The sequence below is a fragment of the Camelus ferus genome, chromosome 25 (assembly GCF_009834535.1).
Source record: "Camelus ferus isolate YT-003-E chromosome 25, BCGSAC_Cfer_1.0, whole genome shotgun sequence".
Lineage (NCBI taxonomy): Eukaryota > Metazoa > Chordata > Mammalia > Artiodactyla > Camelidae > Camelus > Camelus ferus.
The window spans coordinates 7,188,458-7,209,616 of record NC_045720.1 but is presented as its reverse complement, the minus strand read 5'-3'; the positions used below and the strand labels follow the sequence as shown (position 1 = coordinate 7,209,616).

Sequence of the window (21,159 nt, the reverse complement as noted above, 5' to 3'; positions counted from 1 at the left end):
GTCAGAGCCTGGTTGAAGGGCTCTGTTCCCTTAACCCCCTGTAATAGGTGGGGGCCAAGCCCTGTCCCCCCTGCTCTTACCCTCTGTCCAAAGGCGAGGTTGTTTAGCTGTCCTAGTGGACCATTCCACAGCCTGGCTCAGGCTCTGTGGCCCTGATGGTGAGGCCGGATGGCAGAGGTGAAGCCATCTGTCTGCCGCCGAGCCTTTCGCCAGAATAACCCACAACTCTCCCAGAGGCAAGAAGTTTGCTGGTCACTTTTATTCCTCCCAGCAGGGCAGACACTGTGGGTCCATGGTGACATTCCAGCTCTGCTCTGCTTTCTTCAACCCCCACCCGAGAAAAGGGCCTCTTCCTGTCCTCTAATGCAATTATCTCCAAACTTTTTGATCGTGACAGTAAAAAGTTTTGAGTAAGCATCCCCCACTTATGCACATCTATCATTATTTATATACAGTCATCAATTAGATACACAGATGGCTCTATTAATATATGCATTATAAATATAAAAATATTTCAAAAGGATAAAATGAATTAAGTGATAGTTCTAAGTAAGTATTCCAGAATTTTCTTCCTGTGCTGCAGTGGATTGTCTCATGCATCCCATTTGGGAGACCAAGACTCTAACAGAAACATAAAGGAGGAGACAGGCCTCATTTCTAAACAAAGAGGCTTCTTTAACAAGGAATTTTGAAACATTTCAAGTTATCTTCCCCTGGTGCAAATACATAGTCTATCTTCTGGGAAAGGCACGAGATCCTTGTGAACTCCTCTTGGAACAAAGACAAGGGGCAGTCTTCCCACGGCAAAGAAAAGCCAGTGCATGGTAGCCCCGGGTGGGATCAGGGCCCACAAAGGAAGTTTTTTCAGGGTTCTATCTGACACTTCCTTTTCCCATCTCTATGTTGGTCTGACTTCCAAAAATTGTAAGTCCCATAAAGACAGGGAGCCTACCGGTTTTGTCAGTGATTGGCACCTTGCCAGAGCAACCATCACATATTTACTAGGAGGCAGGAAGGGCAAAAGGGAGGGAGAATTGGAGGATGGGACAGAGGGAGTGAGAAAAAAGAAATGAAACTCCCCTCCCTGTAGATTACAAACTTTCTTAAGGCCTTAATCATCCTCAGATCCCCCGCAGCAGCTGGCATACAGAAGGTGCTCAAGGATGTGCGTGGAATTATCCTGAGAACAGACTAGCTTGTAGCAGAAGAGCAGGCTGCGTCCCTGGGATGGTAGAAACAGAGGGCTGGACATTTAGAGATAAAGCCTCTGAGATTAGCTTCCCAGCAGGACAGGAGTCAGGCCTCTTAACTGCTTTGCCCCTGTTTTTTCATCTCATGAACAGTGATCACAGTAAAACTCGCCAACCACCTCGACATGTGCTTTAACAGCACAAAATGAGGCTCAGATCTCAACAGAATGATTATGGCTTTTATTAACGTCCCCTCTCTCACTCTTTCATTCTGCAAGGCCTTAATACTTCTGTGAGATGTGCTTTGTACTCATGACAGGGTTCTGGGGTTGTCATCTAAATAAGGGCAAGCTGGAAACCGGCCTTGCTGTAATTTAGAATGGTGTCATCCATTTATAAGCCACTGGATGGGTGTGAAATTGTCAGGCAGCCTTGGCTTCAGCACCCACTGAGCCACAACTAATTACACCCAGCAGCATGGGTCCCCCGAGGAGGCACAGGAGAGGAGAGACATGCTAAGCTGCTTAAAATATCCTTGGCCAAAACAAAATTTCAACCTCAAAAGCCTTCTTGAGACTGGAGACTATTTCACTATTTTTTATATTTTAGTTAGAGTAACAGTCACATCAGAAATCATAACAACTGACCTCTGAACAGTGCTCCACAGGTTACATTTTCCAAATCTGTTATTTCATTTAATTTTCACGTGGATTCTTGGAAATACCAGTTATGAGTGTAATGACTGCTACTGCTTACGGGGAACCTGACACGTGTGAGCACGTTACCTGTTATCTGTTCATCTCTGCAAACAAAGGAGGTAAACATTCTTCTTACTCTAGTTGTATATTTGAGGAAACGGAGGGATGGGGAATTCAAATAGCTTTCCTAAGGACACAGAGATGGTTAAGAGGGGATGCTGGACTTGAACCTGGGCTAATGATGGACCCGTAGCCCATGCTCTTGCTGCCGCGCCTTAAGACATTAACATGTACCCGTTTTACAGGTGGGGAAATTGAGACCCAGAGAGTAAAGCCACTTACCAAGTTGTCAACACAGGATTCAGTAAGATTTCTCTAATCCCAAAGCCCATGCTCGGCCCTTTTTTTTTTTTTTTTTGCCTGCACTATAGAATATCTTATACTTGTTTTCACCTGACAAATTTGAAGGGGATGATGTTACAAATGATGTGAAATGGATTCCAGGAGCTCAGCAGGGACAGGGATTCAGGAGCATACCTATTTAGTTCATACAGATGCGTCAGCACCTCAGCAAGAGTCCCCTGGGATTGCCCACATGGAAAAGTTTGGAAAGAGGGTCTGTGTGAATTATGGCTCCAGCGCAGGGACTCCCAGTCCAGAACCTGACTCTGGCACCCTTTAACTGAACTCCCCTGGGCAGCCCCCTCACCCATGCCTTTGCGTGTGGCCCCCAGGAAGTCCCTCCTCCCAGTCCAACCTGTTGCCAAGGCACCCCTTCCTCAGACGACCCCTCCAGGGATGTCAAACCAGCTCTGGGCTGCGTCCCTCCTCTCTGCTCTGCTCCTGCCGCTCTCTGCACAGAGCCACCACTGGTCCATGCAGCCCAGGTCACCCCTCCTGGTGTACTGTCCCCCGGGAGGCCACCCTGCCCCCCAGCCCCCCAGCTGGCTCAGTTCCTGCACTCACAAGGCCGTCCACAACCCCCAGAATCTCAGAACCTCCACACCCCCTGCTCTTCTCCAGGGCAGGCACCTTGAGCCCTGTCTCCTGCTCAGGAGCTGGTCGGTGCCTTTCACTCAAGAAGGAAGGAGGGAGGAAGAAGGCAAGAAGAGGGGACGTGGGGAGAGGGAGGCAATCGGAGGTGACAGAGAAGAGAATAGTAATCAGACATGGCTTCTCCCTTCTAGAAGTCTGGGCTAGGCTCTGCCATCGTCTAGGTGTCATGTTGGTGGGGTAGTTCTTCCTGCGCCGTGGCTGATCCCAGAGTCAAATTATATGAAAAACAAGCGGAGCCACGAGGCTTCAGTTGGGAGCCGGCTCCTCTGGGCCGGGGGTACTGGCAGGGCTTCTCGCCTCTCCATCTTCCCCCCTTGAAGTTAGACAGACAAACACAGCGCTGGGCCAGGGCTGCTGCCCCCGGTACCTCATATATGTCCTGATGTCACCATCCCACATGACAAACCTAAGAGGGATGAATAAAATCCCAACCTTACCAAACAGACTGACATCCTCCAGGGCCAAGACTTTCCATCTCCTCCATGCGGTCCCAGCTGCCCTAGGCATTATTCTGGGCCAGCTGGTCCCTAAAACAAAGCTACAGGAAGCAGTGACTCGAGAGAAATGTTTAGGCACTTTACAAGTTATTCTTACGAAATTATTTTTAAGAGGTGCTCCCTACCCAGTGTGTACCTGTGAACTGCTGGTTGAGACGGAGGGAAAGACTCAGGAGCCTGTCCTTTCAACTCTCTTTAAATATGGGAGCAGGCACAGCCTGGGCCATCATCTGGGGGTCACTTTTAAAGGGTGACACCTTTGCCTAGGAAATCAGTGCTTTTCAAGTGCCAAGCGTTTAAATGGTTTCTGACAGCCAGAAGGTGACTGAGGCCATGGGATGTAATGTTTGTGGCAGATGGAAAAAAAGGCATTTTGTCAAGTCTCCAAGAGCCTAGAGGAAAAGCGTGACTGGAGCCTCAGCTCTGTTCTGAAGGGGCAAAGCCAAGCTAGAGCAAGTGCCCCGGAGGCCCCCTCCCCTCCAGAGGGCTCCCCGCAGCGGACCCTGGGGCAAGGCCTCCACACAGAACATCGGCAGGTGAGGGGGACAGTTTGCAGCCGAACCACGTGGAGAGCAGTGTTCGCCAAGGATGTCAGGAGATGTGAGGCTGAGAGCACACAGATGCCCCATCCCTCTTCCTTCTGCCACACGGAGGCCAGGCGGTGTGGTGATTCAGAGATAAGTGGCTCGTGAGCACTGGGTGATTTGGGGCAGGTCATTTATCTTCTCTGAGGCTTTGTCCCTCCTTAATAAAAGGGGCACAGCCACTGCTCCCTGGTCCAGAGTCTCAGTGAGCACAAACTGAGAAGATGATGTAAAGTGTGTAGAACACACCAGGTGCCCACCACCTGCTGGTTCCTGCCTTCCCTTTTCTCCACGTGTAGACACGGTTGGTTGGTGGTTTAAGTTTGCAAATAATAACACACCAAGGTGCAACCTTTTTGCAGGGCAATCCGGCAGCACATTGTAAAAAATAATGTTTTATAATATGTATATTTAGAATGCAAAGCAGGACTCCTGGACCTTAGGTGAAGCAATGGTTTCTTGGATATGATTCCAAAAGCACATGCAGCAAAAAGATAAATAAATACATTGGACTTCATCAAAGCTATAAACTTTTGTACTGCAAAAAATAGCATTGAGAAAGCGAAAAGGCAACTCACAGAATGGAACAAAATGCTTGCAAATCATGTATCTGATAAAGGACTTGTATCCAGAATATAAAGAGAATACTTAAAAACTCACTAACAAAAAGACAACCCAATTTTAAAATGGGCAAAGGATCTGAATAGATATTTCTCCAAAGATATACAAATGGCCCATAAGCACCTGAAAAGATGCTCAGAATCACTCGATGTTAGGGAAATGCAAATTAAAACCACAATGAGATACCACTTCATATCCACTAAAATTGCTCTAAAAATAATAAAAGACAATAATGAGTGTTGCTGAGAATGTAGAGAGATTGGAACATTTGTGCATTGCTTGTGGCAATATAAAATGGTGCAGCTGCTTTAGAAAACATTTTGGCAGCTTCTCAAAGGGTTAAATATAGTGTTACCATATGACCCAGAAGTTCCATTCTTAGGAATACAGCCAAGAGAAATGACATGACATATACCCATGCACACAAAATTGAACATGAATGCTCACAGCAGCATTGTTTATGATCATCAAAAAGTAGAAACAACCCAAATTTCCATCAGCTGATAAATACAGGCACAAAATATCACATATCTATGCAATGGAATATTATTCAGCAACAAAAAGGAATGAAGTACCGACGCTTTTGTGCTACAGCATGGATGCAGTGAAGGCAGCCAGACACAAAAGGCCACACATGGTATGATTCCATTTGTATAACACGTGCAGAATTAGCGTCTCCATAGAGACAGAAAGTACGTTAGTGGTTGATAGGGGCTGAGGGATGGGTACTAGATTTCTCTGTGGGATGATGAAAATATTCTAAAACTAGATTATGGTGATGTTTGCACAACTCTGTGAATATAACTAAAAGCCATTGAATTGTATGCTTTAAATGAGTGAACTGGATGGTATGTGACTTATATCTCAATAAAGCCATTTTTCAAAAAGTTAGCTATAGAGGCCAAGAAACATGGCTTAACATACTATTGAAATGTTCATCATACGTATGTAATACAAAAAATATTTTCCTTTAATAAAGGTTTTTCCACATGGTATCTACTTAACGGGAGACCATTAAAACATTGCGTAAACTGTGCAATACATTTTCATTATCTCTCAGGAAAAAAAAATGTAGATACCTTTTGACCCAGTAATTGTGTGTAATAAGCAAGTCATAGATACGTGACTAGATTCAGCTATAAGGATGTGCATCTCAGTGTTGTCTAAAACAGCATCAAACTAGAGACATTAATAGCTCTCATTTATTGAATACTTGCAGTGCGCAAGGTACCCAATGTTATAAGAAAATCGTCTCCTTTCTCAGTACAGCAGTCCTCTGGGGAAGCTGTCAGAACCATTACACTCCTTCTTACAGATTAAGAAGGAGTCCAAATCAAAAACTACAAGTCGGAGCTGAGCTTTGCATCCAAGACTGCCACACTACCTGGCCTGCAGCTGCCCCCAGTCTCTCCACGACTCTCCCCAGCAGCCTACATACGCGATGCAGGTGGCACTGGAAACAGTCTGCTAAGTGAAGAGATACTGGTGCAGAGTGATAGTCACAATGGCCTGTGAGGTGAAAAAGACAGGTTCAGAATCAGTATGCTCTTCCTAGTTCCTGCACGTAAATATGCAAACACACACACACACACACACACACACACACACACACAAATGAAGGAGACATGCTGGGAGGCGAACAGCACTTAGCTGTCATGCTCCTCGTTTGGGAGGATTACATGTAATTTTAATTTTCTTTCCTTTGCTCACCTGTGTTTTCTACTATTGATCTTTGCGCTGCTGTTTTGGCTGTAGAAATGGCAGAAGTTGCTCCTTTAACTAGACTGAGGTGACACCAGTGGAGGAGAGCAATACACGCTGGCCTTTTTCTAGGGTGTGCAGAGGACTGGCGTTTGGACAAGCCCGTGCTGACGGCCAGGCTTGTTCTCGGGCCACGCCTCTCAGTCAGGACCACCGCCCTTCGCCCTCGGGGGGCTCCCTTCTGCTCCACCCCTTATTCCCCTGCTGAGGGGTCTTAAATGGTCTTGGCCTGCCGCTTGTCCGCTGGTCAGTGATTATGACTGCTTTCCTCTTGACAAGGAGAAGTTGTATTTTAGTATGGGATTGAGCCTTAAATGTAATTAGATTTTTTTTTTAATTAGGAGTTTAGTATGAATTCATCAGAAGAAAGAATATTCTGAAAAGTATAAAAAGCCCGTAAGACTTGCCCTTGGTTCCCTCCCCTGGAATTAATAGGGAGCTCCGGGAATTGATAAAGTTGGACTAGCCCAAGAGCCTGGCAGAGTGACTGGCGGTGGGGAGGGGGCAAGCGGGACGGGCTGCTCTGAATTTCACACGATCCCTGCCATCCGCTGAGGCATGGGAAAACCACAGCATCTCGGGGTCGGAAACGTGGGGTTAAAGCCTTTCACCTGGTACTGGCAGGTTATTAAACTTCCTCGACAGTCCTTCCTGAGTGTACCCTGGTTTCTTTTTGGAATGAAGTGGAGAATGTACAAAAGGGTGATTAAATAAGTAATGTATTTCCTTTTCAAATAACATTGGCTCTTCCTGCTTCATCGGGTGGGTATTTAAATGTGACAGTCTGAGCCAGTGCTTCATATAAAGCAGAGCATGGTACTTTGTAAACGCACGTCAGAGTGACCCAGAGTGGGTTCTGGTTTGTCTCCGCGTGACTTCTCCAGGCTGCAGACATAACGACATCATGACAACAGGCCTTTCCGAGCCGTTGCTGTGGGAGACCTCTCTCCTTTGGCACTCCTGCCTCGGGAGAAGCCAGCCTTGCCCCGCCTTTCTTCTCTCTGTCCTGGCCACTCTTGCAAAGGACTTGTTTACGAGTCATCCTCCATCAGCCACTCCCAAGTGGAGAGGAAAATCGGAGTGATGGGCTGAGTTCTCGTTTCCAGCTGTCGGGAGGACAGCATGGGGGAACAGTGCAAGTGTTATAGTCCTGGCTCTGCTGCTCTCAGTCCCAAGACCTTGAACAACGTGCTTGTCCACTCTGGGCCTCAGTCTCTCCATCTGTAAAGTGGGAGTGATAATCCTTATAAGGCTGTTGTGAGGATGAGATGTGAACACGTGCATGAATGACCTGGCTCTCAAGACGTACTTTAGAAATGTTTGATTTGCTTCCACTTCCCTTTAAAAGTTACACAACTTGAAGGTGGGGAGATGCAGGTGGAGAGAGGTTGGGAGTCAGGAGAGGGTCAGGAGGAAGCAGAAGTGGCCGTGAAGCCAAGCCGTGCCTCCTGCCCAGTCCCCTGCCCCTCGGGGGGACCGGGCTGCTGGTGCTCCCTGCAGCCTCTGACTCCTGCAATCAGCCACGATTGGTGAGGTGCTACACCACTTTTCCATACTTGACGTTGTTTTCAAAGTGTTAAAGAGAACGACCATGTAGACTTAGTGAGTAAAGGGCCAGTGTGCCATCGGCCTCCTGGGAGGACCCGTAGAAGTAAGAGGAGCAGAAGGAACGGACGCCAGGGGAGCACGTGCTCTGCCCCAGGCGCCGCGCTGAGCTCCCGCCGCAGCGCGCTTCGTGCACCTCTTGGGACGAGGCTGTGAGGCCGGGGCTTTGTGGTGGAGGCCCTGGGGCTTGGAGAGGTGGAGTATTTTGTACACTCACACTTCTCTGCAAAAGCAGCGTCGCTCGCTGAACCTCCTTCAACCTCCTTGCCACTCACGTGCTCTCCTAGACGGCGATTCACCCCCGCACCGGGTGTGAAGATGCTTCGGGGCAACAGCAACACCTCAGCTGATATTCAAGCCACATTAACAAGGGCTAAGATGTGCTTTTTGGTTTTTTCTCCATCCACATCCCCTGAGCTTCACCAAGGAAAACCAAGAACCGCTGATTCCCGAGAAGAAGTGGGATGCGTGCTCCGATGCCCTAAGACTAGGGTTTTAAGATGAAGGTTTTGTGCTAACGATCATCCCTTTTACTGAAGTTTTGCCAAAATTGAAGTGCTACAAATTAGAGTAAAACTCATGCTTTTAGGGATCAAGTAAAGATGATTTCAGTTTAGAAAAGATGAAAGAGAATAATACTGCACTGACTTGGATGAAAAGAAGATTTTTTTAAAGTCCATCTCTGCTTTAGTTTGCATTTCTCCGCAAGCTGTCTTGGCTGCCTCAACGTCATCTCCCAAGCCACATGTCTGCAATATTCTGGTTGCAATCTGCCAGGTTTGGGCCAGCTCCCAGGAGAGGGTCCGATGCAGGGCAGTGGCAATGATGCTGCAGTTCACGCCTCGCCCCTGTCTCCTCAGACCACACGAGCCTCTGCTGGGCTCCCAGCTTCACACGGGTCCTCTCTCCCGTTCACCCCACTCAGCAGTCAATCCACCACCCAGCCATTCATCTGAGTTCCATTCTGCTCACCAGTGTCTAGCAAAGGACTTCTACGCACCAAGCTTTGTGCTCGGCTCTGGGGGTAAAGGAATAACCATCCCAGCTTCTGCCGTCAGGAGTTCACGTTCAGGAGACCTCGATGCTCCTTTGCTAAGAGTCTACTGGGTGCTGTGTGCCATTTTCAGCGCTACGATGCGCAAATGACTCGCTGACGTTTCTGAGATACCTTGTGCAGCACCCTGTTAAGAAGCCTTTGCTGAATCCTCGTTGCCTGTGGGATAGTACCCTGGGGTTTCCTACCTTCTAACTGCATCTCTTGCTTAGGTTGGATTTAATGCCCTCTCAACTTTGTTCCTTGCCACCCTTCTACGCGCACACCTTTCTTCACTCAGGAGAATTAATTGGTCCATCCATCCATCCATCCATCCATCCATTCACTTACTCAGTCACTGGCTTACTCATTCAGTACATATTTTCCTGAGTTCCAAGTCCTGTCCTGAGGACGCTGAGATATTTGAAGCCAGCACCTGTCCCCTACGGCTCCTTTAGGTATCAGACCTCTGGGTTCACCTGCCATCCCTGCCCAGTCCCCCAAGAGTGGCCACCTGCTCTCTTTCCTTTTCTCTAATCATTTCCTCCCATCAAAGCTCACTCAAGTCCTACTTCTGTATAGCTTCCTCCGGACCACCCTCTTGCTCAGAAATCCCTCCCCACTCTGAATTTTCAAAGCATGAGAAATCCTGGCTCTCTCTTTACCCTGATGATAGAGAGCCTTGTCTTGAGGCCACTGATATGTGTGTTCTGCTGGATATAGTCCATATTTTCAAAAAGTGGGCAGTGAGCGTGAGCAGGCCTCCAAGGCAGAGATCACAGGGGACTTACTTCCTGTCACTTAGTTTGTAACGATGGGTTTAATTGAGTTTTTTAGGCCATGATAATAAGTCAGATTGTAGGAGTTAAACGCATGGATAACAATATTCACCATGACAGTTACAAGTGACTTCACCGAATGACAACTTTGTGGTAAGTAGTTTACATCCATTGCCTTGTTCAGTCTGTACATCATCTCTGCAAATGTTCATCGTAACGTCCCCATTTTCCCAGTCAGGAGCTGGAAGCTCAGAATGACGAAGGTGGGTGGCAAGGTGGCAACGGGCAGAGCGGGAGTTAAAACCCGGTCTGCCTTGACCCAGAGCCCTGACCTCCCACATTGCTTTGGCCTCACATTTGTGCAGAGATGGAAAGAGACTGGCGACCACAGGTGTAAGACTGAGGACACACAGTAGTTAGGACATGTTGGTAAGGAGCCACGTGCCTGGGTTCAGATCCTGGTGCCATCACATCCCTCTGCCACCCGTCCAGACCTGAGACGTGGGGCGGGGGCCCCATCTCTGCCCCTGCGTTTCATCACCTGTGAGGTCCTGATCACACTGTACCGACCTCATAGGGGCGTTCAGGGGTATGAATCAGCCTGTACATGCACGGCTTTCCCACAATGTATGGCACATAGTGAGCCCTATTTTAATGATAATTATTGCCACCATTTCTGTGTCTACGTGCAGGGCGCTGTCTCAGGGGCTCTGCATAAATGGACCCCTTGATTCCACACAGTGCCCCAGCCGGCGCCTACCTAGCTTCCCACCTGTCCCCTCCTTCCCCAAGAAGCAAAGACCACCCATCACCATCCCCCTTACAGACAAGGAGCCCACGTGCGAGGAGGGGCAGGGCAGGGTGAGCAGTACTGGGACGGGGATGAGGAGCCGGCACCTCCTGGAAGCCACACCTTCCACCCAGAGCCCCTCCTCAGACTCACTGACTGCCTAAGAAAGGACCACGGGGCCCTCCTGGGACGGCCACCTTTGTCACAGGAACCACCCCCTCCTTGTTGCTTTCCGTGGAAGGCCTGCGAGTGGTTCACTGAGGTGTCAGTTTCAAGGAGGTCTGGTGTGTCTGTATGTTTGTGTGTGTGAGTGTGTCTGTGTGTGTGAGTGTGCATGTGGGGTGTCTTTCTATCTGTGTCTCTGTGAGAGTGTTTTTGAGTGTGTGCCTGTGTATGGCTGTGTGTGTGGCTGTGTGTGTGTCTCTGCGTGAGTGTGTGTGTGTGTGTGTGTGTGTGTGATTGTACTGTGAGTGTGTCTTTCTATCTTAGCCTTGTGGTCTGTGCCTGTGCTTGGCCAGGGGTAGGCCCTGACTCAGAAGTGACCACAGTGGCTGACTGAGGTCAAGATGCTTTACCATGTTCAAGAGAAAAAGAAGTGGTCAGCAATTGTGGTTTGTCCCTGCACTATTTTTAAAGTTAAAAAGAAAACAAGTGGAAACTCACTGCCATTTGATAGCTAGGTCAGATTGAGATAAAGTGCGGGCCCAGGCCTGGGGACAGCTGGCGTGACAGGGCAGGCTGGAGCAACCCCACAGCCAGTCCCATGGGCCCTGTGGTGCTAAGAGCAATAGGAACATCGCTGCCCACCAGGCGGAGGCCATCTCCCCCTCTTCCTGGGCACCCTCACCGTGACCTGTGAGGTGGGGTCATCACCCCCATTCACAGATGGGGAGACTATGGCCCAGCTGTCACTCACTTGCCCAAGGTTAGTTCATCAGCCAGTAGCAAGCCTGGAGTTTGAACCTGGTCCTTCTGCCCCCAAAGCCCCAGGTCTTTTCACAACTCTGCACCTCCTCCCACCCCAACCCCCACCTCCAGCCCCCAGGTTCTTTGTCTCCAATCAGGTGCTTCAAAGTGAGGGCTGGGCTAGCCGTTGGCTTGTATAACCACTGATTTTCCATGAAGAACGTGGTTTCCTTCAGAAAGATCGATTAAAACAAAGTACTCGCAGGGAGGAATGTTCTCCGAGCCGTCTTGTGATATCAGCGTAAAACCCACGCCTTTAACCACATCCTCACCCTATCAGGGACTCTGGCTTTTTCTATTTGTAGAAAATGTAGAACACAATGCAGGGCCCCATCCTGAAATCCACATCTCCCCACAGCCTACCGGTGGGCGAAGCTGGGCTCAGAGTCCCAGCTCAGTGCTCTGCACTTTTCAGCTCAATTGATGATGTAAAACATGGGGCTTTGACCTCGAACATCTCGAATGTGTGTGTGTGTGTGTGTGTGTGAGTTTGTGTGTGTGTGTTTTCCCTTAAGACTAAGCACATCCAGTGCTTCTCAGAAAAGCTGATCCCTTATCAATAGAAAGGTAAACCCGCAGGCACAGAGCCTCCACACTGGGGCTCAATCGTCGTGACCCTCACTTGCGGCCACTGCTGCCGACTTCCAGGCCCTGGCAGGCTGGGCATTTTACTTTTACTACTGCTTAAGCCTGGGAGTTAGGGTTCTCCCTTGCCCTGAAGCTCAGGGCAAGCCCTTGGCTGGAGATCACCAGGGCCTCCCTGTGCCTTCACCTGCTCATCTATAAAATGGGGTGAGAAGTCCACCTGCCTCGTGGGATGGTTGTGAGGCTTCAGTAAATTAATATCCGTCACATACAAAGGATGCACAGAAATACTCCACAGAGACTGGCTCCTGAGTTTTTTAGGCATCTCAGCCTCCCTCGACAGGCCACGTGGGTCAGTACTTCTGTTACCCAGGAAGAAGAGGGGTTGGTGAGCATGTGAAGCCAGCCTGTGGAACTGGGGCCAGGTCTGGGACACAGAGCTTCTACCCTGCGCTGCATTTAGAGCCTGGGATTCGGGGCCTCGACTCTCCCTGAGGACAGGCGCAGTCCTGGGCCCCGGCCCTCTGCCTGCCCTGTGGGTATCCGCTCTGCCCAGGGCTGCCCTCAGCTCTCTGTCTACCTCGGGGCAGCCTGTTTTCATTGCAACGCCTGTGCTTTGCTGGTGACCCTTCAGTCCTGACTTGACCCACAAAGCCCACTGGGACCTCCCGGGAGGCAGCACTGGAACGCACTCCCTTATCCCAGGAAATCCATCCAGTGGGCACTTGGGAGGACGGGTCTCCTCCCCTGTACACATCTATCTGTTGTCTCTTTGACACGATGAGTCATAGCACCAACGATCCAGGTGAGCATGGCACCTCACTTTACAGTTTCCAGAATGCTGCTTCTGCTTTAATTCAATGGTCCTCTGAAAGACCCAGAAAGGGCGGCGCCCTCCGGTAAACCCATTTCACATACGAGGAAGCCGAGCTCGGTGTTGCCGGTATCTTAACTCAGGGTGGAGGTGCACATGGGAACACCCACCACGGAGTCAGCCACATCAGTGCTCTGCTTACATCAGAGCAAGAGGGGACAGGTCAGCTCAAGGATGTGATGCACCGTCTTGTTCTGGACGTGAAAACACACAGGGCCTAATGTGGGGTTGAGAGCACCACCGGGGGGTGGGCTGCCTGGACTGGATTCCTGGCTCTGCCACCCACCAGCTGTGTGACGATGGGCAGGATACTGAACCTCTCTGTGCCTTACTTTCCTCTATGGTAAGGGGGTAAATAACATTTACATCTCAGAGTTGTGGAGAGGATTTAATGAGTAAATATATATGAAGTACTTAAAATCATTGTTGCCAAGCTCCTAGCTCCTGGTACATATTAGGTACTTGATAAATGAAAATTCTTCCTGTCCTTTCGGAGCCTCAGTTTGTCTTGTCTGCAGAGTGAGGATGGCCGCTGTCCCTCCTGCCCCCATATCCTTGTGACAATTACATGAGACAAAGCAGACACAGTTCTTGAGAGCTTGCTATTTAAGGAGCCCCAGGAGGCGGTGGTGGGATGTGTCTACTTTTTGCAGAGCCCTCTTCCCAGCGGACTGTTCTGATCTTTGTTCCGGTTTAACCAGCTCTTTGCCTCAATGTACAACTTTAGTTCACAGCCAGGACTGAAGATCACTGCACCCACTGCCCTCATCTCACAGGAAACTGAGGCCTGGGGAGACTCGTTCAAGATCCCACAGCATGTTGACATGACACCTATCAGTCCTGACCTCCCACATGCCTGCGGGCCTCCTGGGAAGGGTCCCGGGACTCCCAGCCTGGATGAAGGATGCAGAACCCTGATGTGGCCCTGCGGCCTCTGGGCTGAGTGGGGGAAGGACGTGAGTGAGACTACCGGCCCTGAGTCTGCCTTCTCTTCCAGGGCGGCTCCGCATTCTCCCCCGCCGCTGTCATCAGGCCGGAGAGGGCTCAGCAGCAGGCAGCTGCTTTGGCAAAGGAGGTCGGCTGCCCCCCATCACCCATCCGAGAGACGGTGTCCTGCCTCCGCCAGGAGCCTGCCAACATCCTCAATGACGCCCAGACCAAGGTGGGCACTCGTGTGCAAGTTGGGGAGGGACGTTCTCTGATCTCTTACAAAAGGAAACTGGGCCAGGAAAGGAGACAGGGCCCACCCAAGGCCACACAGTAGGCTGATGACCAGCTGGAGCTAGAATGCGTATTCCCTGACCGCCAGGGCCGTGTGTGGGCCACAGTCCGTAATGGATCACGCACGGGTCCTGAAGGTGGACAGATCTCTCTGCACATAGGATTTTATCTGTACAATGGGAGTGATGCTGTGAGCCTTATAGAGTTACTAGGAGAGGAAAATGAGGTGACCTGAGGAAAGGGTCTTGCCTGGTCTGGGACCATGATGGCACCCAGTCACGTCACTGCTACATGTACTGAGCATTATGGTCACGGCTGCAGTGGAGTGAGGCCACCATGCCCCCTTAGATAGACCTGTGTGCTCCCTCTTCCAGCCTGTAAGGATCCTGCTCACGGCCCCCCATCTCTGGCTGGCCCTGATGTTAATGAAAGGGAAACTAGCAGGAATAACTATCATCTGAGCTGGTGGCTTAATCCCTTAGGCAGTGAGCCTGGACTTGCAGACCTGGAGTGGGGTTTATCCTCACCTCCTCTGAATGTGGGCTGATCAGACAGCGGCTAAAGCTGATGGATTTCCCTGGCACATCCTGCCTTTGGCCACCACCCCTCCTCAGTCAATGTCTCCTCCCGCCTGGCTCACACAACACCAGGCTCAGCCTTACCCATTCCTCCCAGTAGATCTGGAGACTCAGCTTCCCACCCCGACACTGTCACCTGGTGTCCTGCCTGCCTATTGTTCTGGTCATTTCTCAGTAGAGCCCCAGGTGGATAACATCAGTGTTCATTATGGTTAAGACCTGAGGAAGCAAAGCAACGCAACTGATTACGCCAGTACCATTTTTTTAAAGGCTAAAATCCATATAAATAACGGCACCCCTTTGCACCCCGTGCAGCTCCTGGCTGTGAGTGGTCCTTTCCACTACTGGGGTCCTGTGGTCGACGGCCAGTACCTCCGAGAGGCTCCAGCCAGAGCGCTGCAGAGGCCTCCGCGGGCAAAGGTGGATCTGCTCATCGGGAGCTCTCAGGACGATGGGCTTATAAACAGGGCCAAGGCCGTGAAGGTAGGCGGGGGTGGCCTCCGGGGTGGCTCTGGACCTAAGTCTGACCTTGGTCAAGAATCGTTGACTTGCTTATTTCCAAAATAATTACTGAAAAACTACAAGTGCAAAGGCTCTATAAGGAATTTGGGAGGTGGTGGTGGGAGGTGGGGTTTAGAAATAAGATACCTGCTGAGTTGGGAGCAACACAGACACAGGCGCACCCCCAAGTTACATCTGTGAATGAATCAGCGTGGGAAACTGTGAGCAGAGCCAGACTCAGGAGCTCTGCAGCTGCAGGGTTCCAGGTCGTGGGTACCCCTGCTCCACGAAGGATGCTTGTCCCATGCAGACTGGGAGAAGGAGAGGCAGGGTGATGAAGGGAGTCCTGGCAGGGAAACACAAACACCAGCCTTCCAAGTTTCTGAGCTTCCTAACCTTCCCAGGGAAGCATGGGCCACACACCTGGAAAGAGCAGCTTTGTGTGGCTTGTTGGAGACTCCGCGAAGTGCGAGGAATTTGTGAGGTCATTTATCTGCCTGGACACATGCTTCCTACTCTGACCAGAGAAACCATCTCTAGATCTCAGTAGAATGTGGCTCAGCCTGGAAGAGGTCACGCACACCCTCCCCTGACCCACCAACCTCTCCTTGTCAAGTAGCTCCTGATGGGCCCTCTAGGTTGTCAGCCTGGGACTGTGGCCCCAGCGCATGACACACACTGATAACACACACTCAACGCGGGGCTCTGTCTGGCTCTACTGAGTATAAGGCAGTATAATTAGTAACAACAAAAGAGAATCATTGAGGGTGAGGTTATAGCTCAAGTGGTAGGGCGCATGCTTAGCAGGCATGAGGTCCTGGGTTCAATCCCCAGTACCTCCATTAAAAAAAAAAACAAAAAAACTCATAACAAAAAAGAATCATTAATGCAACCAAATGGGATCTTACATCCTTTGGATTATTCTGTTCCCTTGGGTAATCTACCTCATTTAGGGGAATCTATGTTACAACAATAAAAGCACCACTTTGACATGATAGATGCAATTATTGTGGCAAAACACTGTAAGCAACTCAAATGCCTGTAAGTGCCAGGGAAACGGCTGCCTAAATTAAGATACACACGAACTATTGAATATGATGCAGACGGTGAAAAGAATGAACCAGACGCATCTCTCCTGGCTGAAGGTTGCCTGTGACGTGCTGTTAAACAGAAAACAAAAGACAGGAATGCAGAGGAACGTGAAATTAAAGTAGCAATCATAGTTTTTAAAGAACAAGCAACCTGTAAATGTGTAAATATGTATAATTGTGTATGTATCTATGGGAAAGGACAGTGGTGTAGAGAGATTCACAACAAGCAGTCAACACGGGCTCTCTCAGGAGGCGTGGCAGTGTGAAAACGTATGCTTTGGATTTCGTGTTACTGACATTACTACATAAACATATCTGCAAATTATCTACAACATATGTACATATATGTGTGCATGTACATGTATATGCATAAATAGAGAGTGTTGTGTGTGTGTGTGTGTGTGTGTGTGTGTGTGTGTGTGTGTAGCTGCAGGGGGGTCATAGAGCAGACCTTGTTCACTATTAGCTTCCGTCTGGTTGACTCAGCCATGGAGAAGGAATTTTTGCCCCTGATCCATCCCTACTTTTTTTTGTCAAGGACCCGTATATAACTCAGCTCTTTACTTCAAGGGGCCACAAGTTGATTATTGAACCAGACTAACACTCAGAAACCCTGAAAAAAATGCCACTCTCTACCACTAGCCCTGGGCTTTTCTTCTCGGAAGTAGTGTGTCTTCAAAATACTTCTGATTAAGCTCGTCATCAGGTAAAACCTAGTCAGCCTAGGCATTTGAGTATAAATTATATACACGTGCACTCCTAGACTAATCGCTGTAAGAGATTCATGAAAACAAAGCAATTTTAAAGCACGCTGCACAGTCTACACGCTCCACGCGGGAGACCCTGCCCTACAGCGTGGCCATGATGGAGAGACGTGCCATTGGCCTGCACGCTCTTCCACACAGCCCCGCATTTCACATTGCCCGGCAGGGGAGGATGTGGGAATCTTTGTGCAGAAGATGCTGCTTCCTCTGAGTGTCAGTTCTTTGGATCGTGCGCTGAGAATGCATCCCAGCCATCTCCGACCTTAGAGAGAGAGGAAGAACCACATTCCTGGGAGCCTGAGGGGCCATCCCAGACAGGTGGAGGGAAGCAGGTCCTGGCAGCAAGTTCCCATACTCCTCCCACCAGCAGGGGAAAAGCCATTCACTGGGGCTGGGAAGCAGCGAGAAGGGTATTACTGGCAGATTTGGTGCTGGGGTGGACCAAAGGGCAGCTCAAGTCTGTATTTTCGGATGATGCCAGCCCATTGTTAAAGGGCTGCCTGCAGCCACTTTGGTCTTTCCTGGTCCCCTCCCAGTAGCATCATGGGAGTCTCCCATCTCTCTCCTGAATGTCTGAGCCCCTTCAGCAGGGAGCCTGGGTGTAGGGGCCTAGGATTCCTCCTCAGCAATGCATTTCTATTCCTCTCATTGAGTTTCCCTCTGAGGCTTTCAAGGAAATGTTTCCTTGATCCACTTGCAAAGAAAAATGATGCCTGCTGATAGGAGCTCACTGCCTGCTCCCAGGGATGGGTAGGAGAGCGTGCGCTCGAGTCCAGGCACCAGAATAGGGAAACGGCCTGGTGGAGAAGCAGCCAGCCCCGTTCCACGGCTCGTATCCATACCCCAGGCCCGGGCAGTGCTCCCTCGGCACCTTTATTCTTGGTTAGACTATTCCTCTCTTTCCTTCTCCGTGTATTCTCTTGTGAACAGGCGTCAGTGCAGCTCCCGGGTGGTTCTTGTAAGCCTGCGTCCTGCTGGGCACCCACCCAGGCGCTGCCTGGTGTGGAGAATTGGGAGGAGGAGGGACATAGTAACATGTGGATTTGAAGGCAGGTCCACACGTCCAGTGCCGTTGCATGCTGATCTCTCCTAAATGCGTGCCTCCAGCCCATCTCTATACCTCCTGCCTGGACCTTTCCCTTGAACTTCTAGACTGGTTTAGCCCATTGTCTACTTGACATCTGCGCTTAGATGTCTCATCGCTTCTCACTGCTAACACATCCAGACTGAACTGCTGATTCCACTTGTGCCCCTGCCTCCGAGCAGCGTGTTCTCCGCTGTCCTTACCATCTCCATAAACAGGCTCCGTGCCTGCCTGCTCAGGATCCCAACCTCTCTCTCCTCGTACCAGCATCCTATGGGCACAGCTGGTTGGCTGCATCTCCAAACTGTTTCCAACCACCTCTCCCCACGTCTTCTGCCACCCCCCTGATCCCTGCCATCATCTTTCTCCAGGATTTTTATAATGGCTTCCAACCATCTCCCTGCTTCTGGCTTTGTCGCCTGTGGTCTACGAGAACCACAGTGGCTGCTGTAAACCCTCTGCAGTAGAAGTCAGACCATGTCCCTCCTCTGCTTCAAGCCCTCCAGTGGCCTCAGCGCATGTAGAGGAGATGCCGCTATCTGCTGTGGCCCCTATTTGCTCTCTGACCTCATCTCCTGCGGCTCCCCTGGGCTCACTGTGCTTCAGCCCAGCTGGATCCTATGGTATTCCTCAAATATGCCAAGCACACTCCCCGCTGAGGGTCTGGGCACCTTCTGTACTCTCTTCTGGGATGTTCTTCCCCAGGTAACTCACTGCCTCACTTCCTTCAGGGTCTGCTTCTTCAGAGACAACTTGCTCGATCAGTCAGGTGGAAAGGCAGCCACACCCCCAGCAGTCTCTCTCCCCCTCGTCCTCTTCCCCATTCTCAACACTCAGACACTTGTCTATTTCATTTCTTCTTCAACTAGAATGTGAGCCCTGAGCTCTGAGACTTTACCTGGCTCCTTTCCTGCTGCAGCTCTGGTGCCTACAAGTGTCTGGTGCACAGTAAGTGCTCAGCGAATCTTTAACCAATTGAAAGAATGAAATTATAGATCTAACCTAGGCATCTTCAAGGAAATAATTTGTCCCCAAATGACCCTGTGAATCAGGGATCATCATCACTGAATTTCAGATGGGAAACCAGTTCAGAGAGAAGCCAGAATTCAAATCCAGGTCTGTCTGACTCCAAAGGCACCCTCTTTCCATTCCAGCCCTCTGGGAAAAGCTGGCTTCTCCCTCCATAAGCTTGCTGTCCACCAGTCACGGCATTCTGGGCACTCACGTGTACACAGACCCAGCTAGAATCAGGGCCACTCAGTGCAAAGGGCTTTGCGGTCCTATCCACATCTTATTTCATCTTAGCCATAATACTACAAGGTAAGCACCCACGAACCAACACTGAACACCATAGTACCAGGAAGAAACAGGTTTTGAGAGGTTTAAGGATTGTCCCAAGGTCACCTAACTAGTCATTTGCAGAGTCAAGTCTCCACTGCAAGTCCCCTGGCTCCAATTGAGGTGTTCTGTGTGCTAAACTCTAGCACCACCTACACCTACAGACATACTCATAGCCCAGAGGAATCCTCAGAATCCTGCCCAGTGCAGAACTGCAATGGAGTAGTGTAGACGCCCAAGTGGAAACCGAGCTATCAGCTGCCCTCTGGACGCGGCACCCAAGTTACTGTGTTATTTCAAAACATCCTGCTGACGCGTGCCTTCTGGGTTGCCCTCCCTTCCCTCAGCCCGCTTGTGACCCACAAGCAGAGTTGGGTTCTGGGTCTCTCTGTTCCCTCTACAAGGCTCCACAGCACCTGAGTCCAACCACCGTTAGCCAAGGAGAACCCCAGGATGGCACGTTCCCAGGGCCTCAATCCCAGCGATTCCTTCTCCTGAATCCTCTGTCCATCCAAACTGGCCCAGCCCCTCCCACCCTGTCCGTGCTGAGAAGCAGGACATATTGACTGCAGAAAATCTCCACATCCGCCTAGAACAGGATCTCAAGCCTGTCTTCCCAACACAGAGTCCTGTTCGTTTAGCCACGTAACTTAACAAGGTCACTTACTATGTGCCAGACACAGTGCTGGGTGTTTGGGGCATAAATACCAATTAATTCCCTGCCCTCGGGGAGCTCACCATCAGGTAACAAAATGGAAAATGAGCACAAGTGAATAACTAAAATACAGGTTGATGCACGTGATATGGAGAGACAGACATCCTCCTGCAGGACCCCAGGGCAGTTGGGGAAGAGAGGGTCACTGGACCTGCAGTGGCACTGCCAGCAGGAGTGACCCCGTGACGAAGGAACTGACCAGGACCCCGTCCCCCCAGCTGTCCATCTATGGAACTGGGAGAGTGTCCTGGGTGTCCATGGACTGTAATCAGGAGTACTTGAGTTCCTCAGAGCCTGAGCCTCAGTTTCCCTATCTGTAAAATTGGGAGATTATCAGTACACATCCTCATAGAGATGTTGAAAGGAATCATACATGCAGCAGTGTCTGGCAAATAGCACGTGCTCAATACATATTAGTTTTTCACTTAATTCTTTACTGTGCTATTATGATCAATGCCAAAGCTGTTTTCCCTGGAAATTATCCCAGGAAAGCAGGAATACAAAGGACCTACAATCACTGAATTACCTCGCCTGACCTGAGCCAATTTTCCAGATCCTGGCAGAGGCACACACAAGCTTTCTCCTCCCCCACCCTGCATCAGTACCATCCAGAGCCCAACCCGCAAACACACACCATCCAGCTTCCCCGGGGAAGTCACAGGAGGGATAGGCATCCGTCCCACCCCAAGCCAGCCCCCTGGACTCACCCGTCCACCACCTCAGCAGAGACCCACTAAATTCCTGCAGACCAAAGAGAGTGAGTAGGGCTTCCAGCGAGTCCTTGTGAAGACCCTCACCCATCTACCACCCGAGGCGGGCAAAGGCCCA

General features: G+C 50.2%; 1 protein-coding gene across 2 annotated transcripts in view; it reads left to right on the top strand.

Moving 5' to 3' along the window:
- The window catches only part of TG (thyroglobulin), a 203,521-nt gene that overhangs the window by 156,992 nt on the left and 25,370 nt on the right, over positions 1-21,159 (top strand). For both annotated transcript variants that reach the window (XM_006189206.1, XM_032467670.1), the window contains 2 exons: positions 14,037-14,201; positions 15,154-15,321. In XM_006189206.1, the coding sequence (XP_006189268.1) occupies positions 14,037-14,201; positions 15,154-15,321 (333 nt within the window). The remainder of the gene's footprint in view (positions 1-14,036; positions 14,202-15,153; positions 15,322-21,159) is intronic.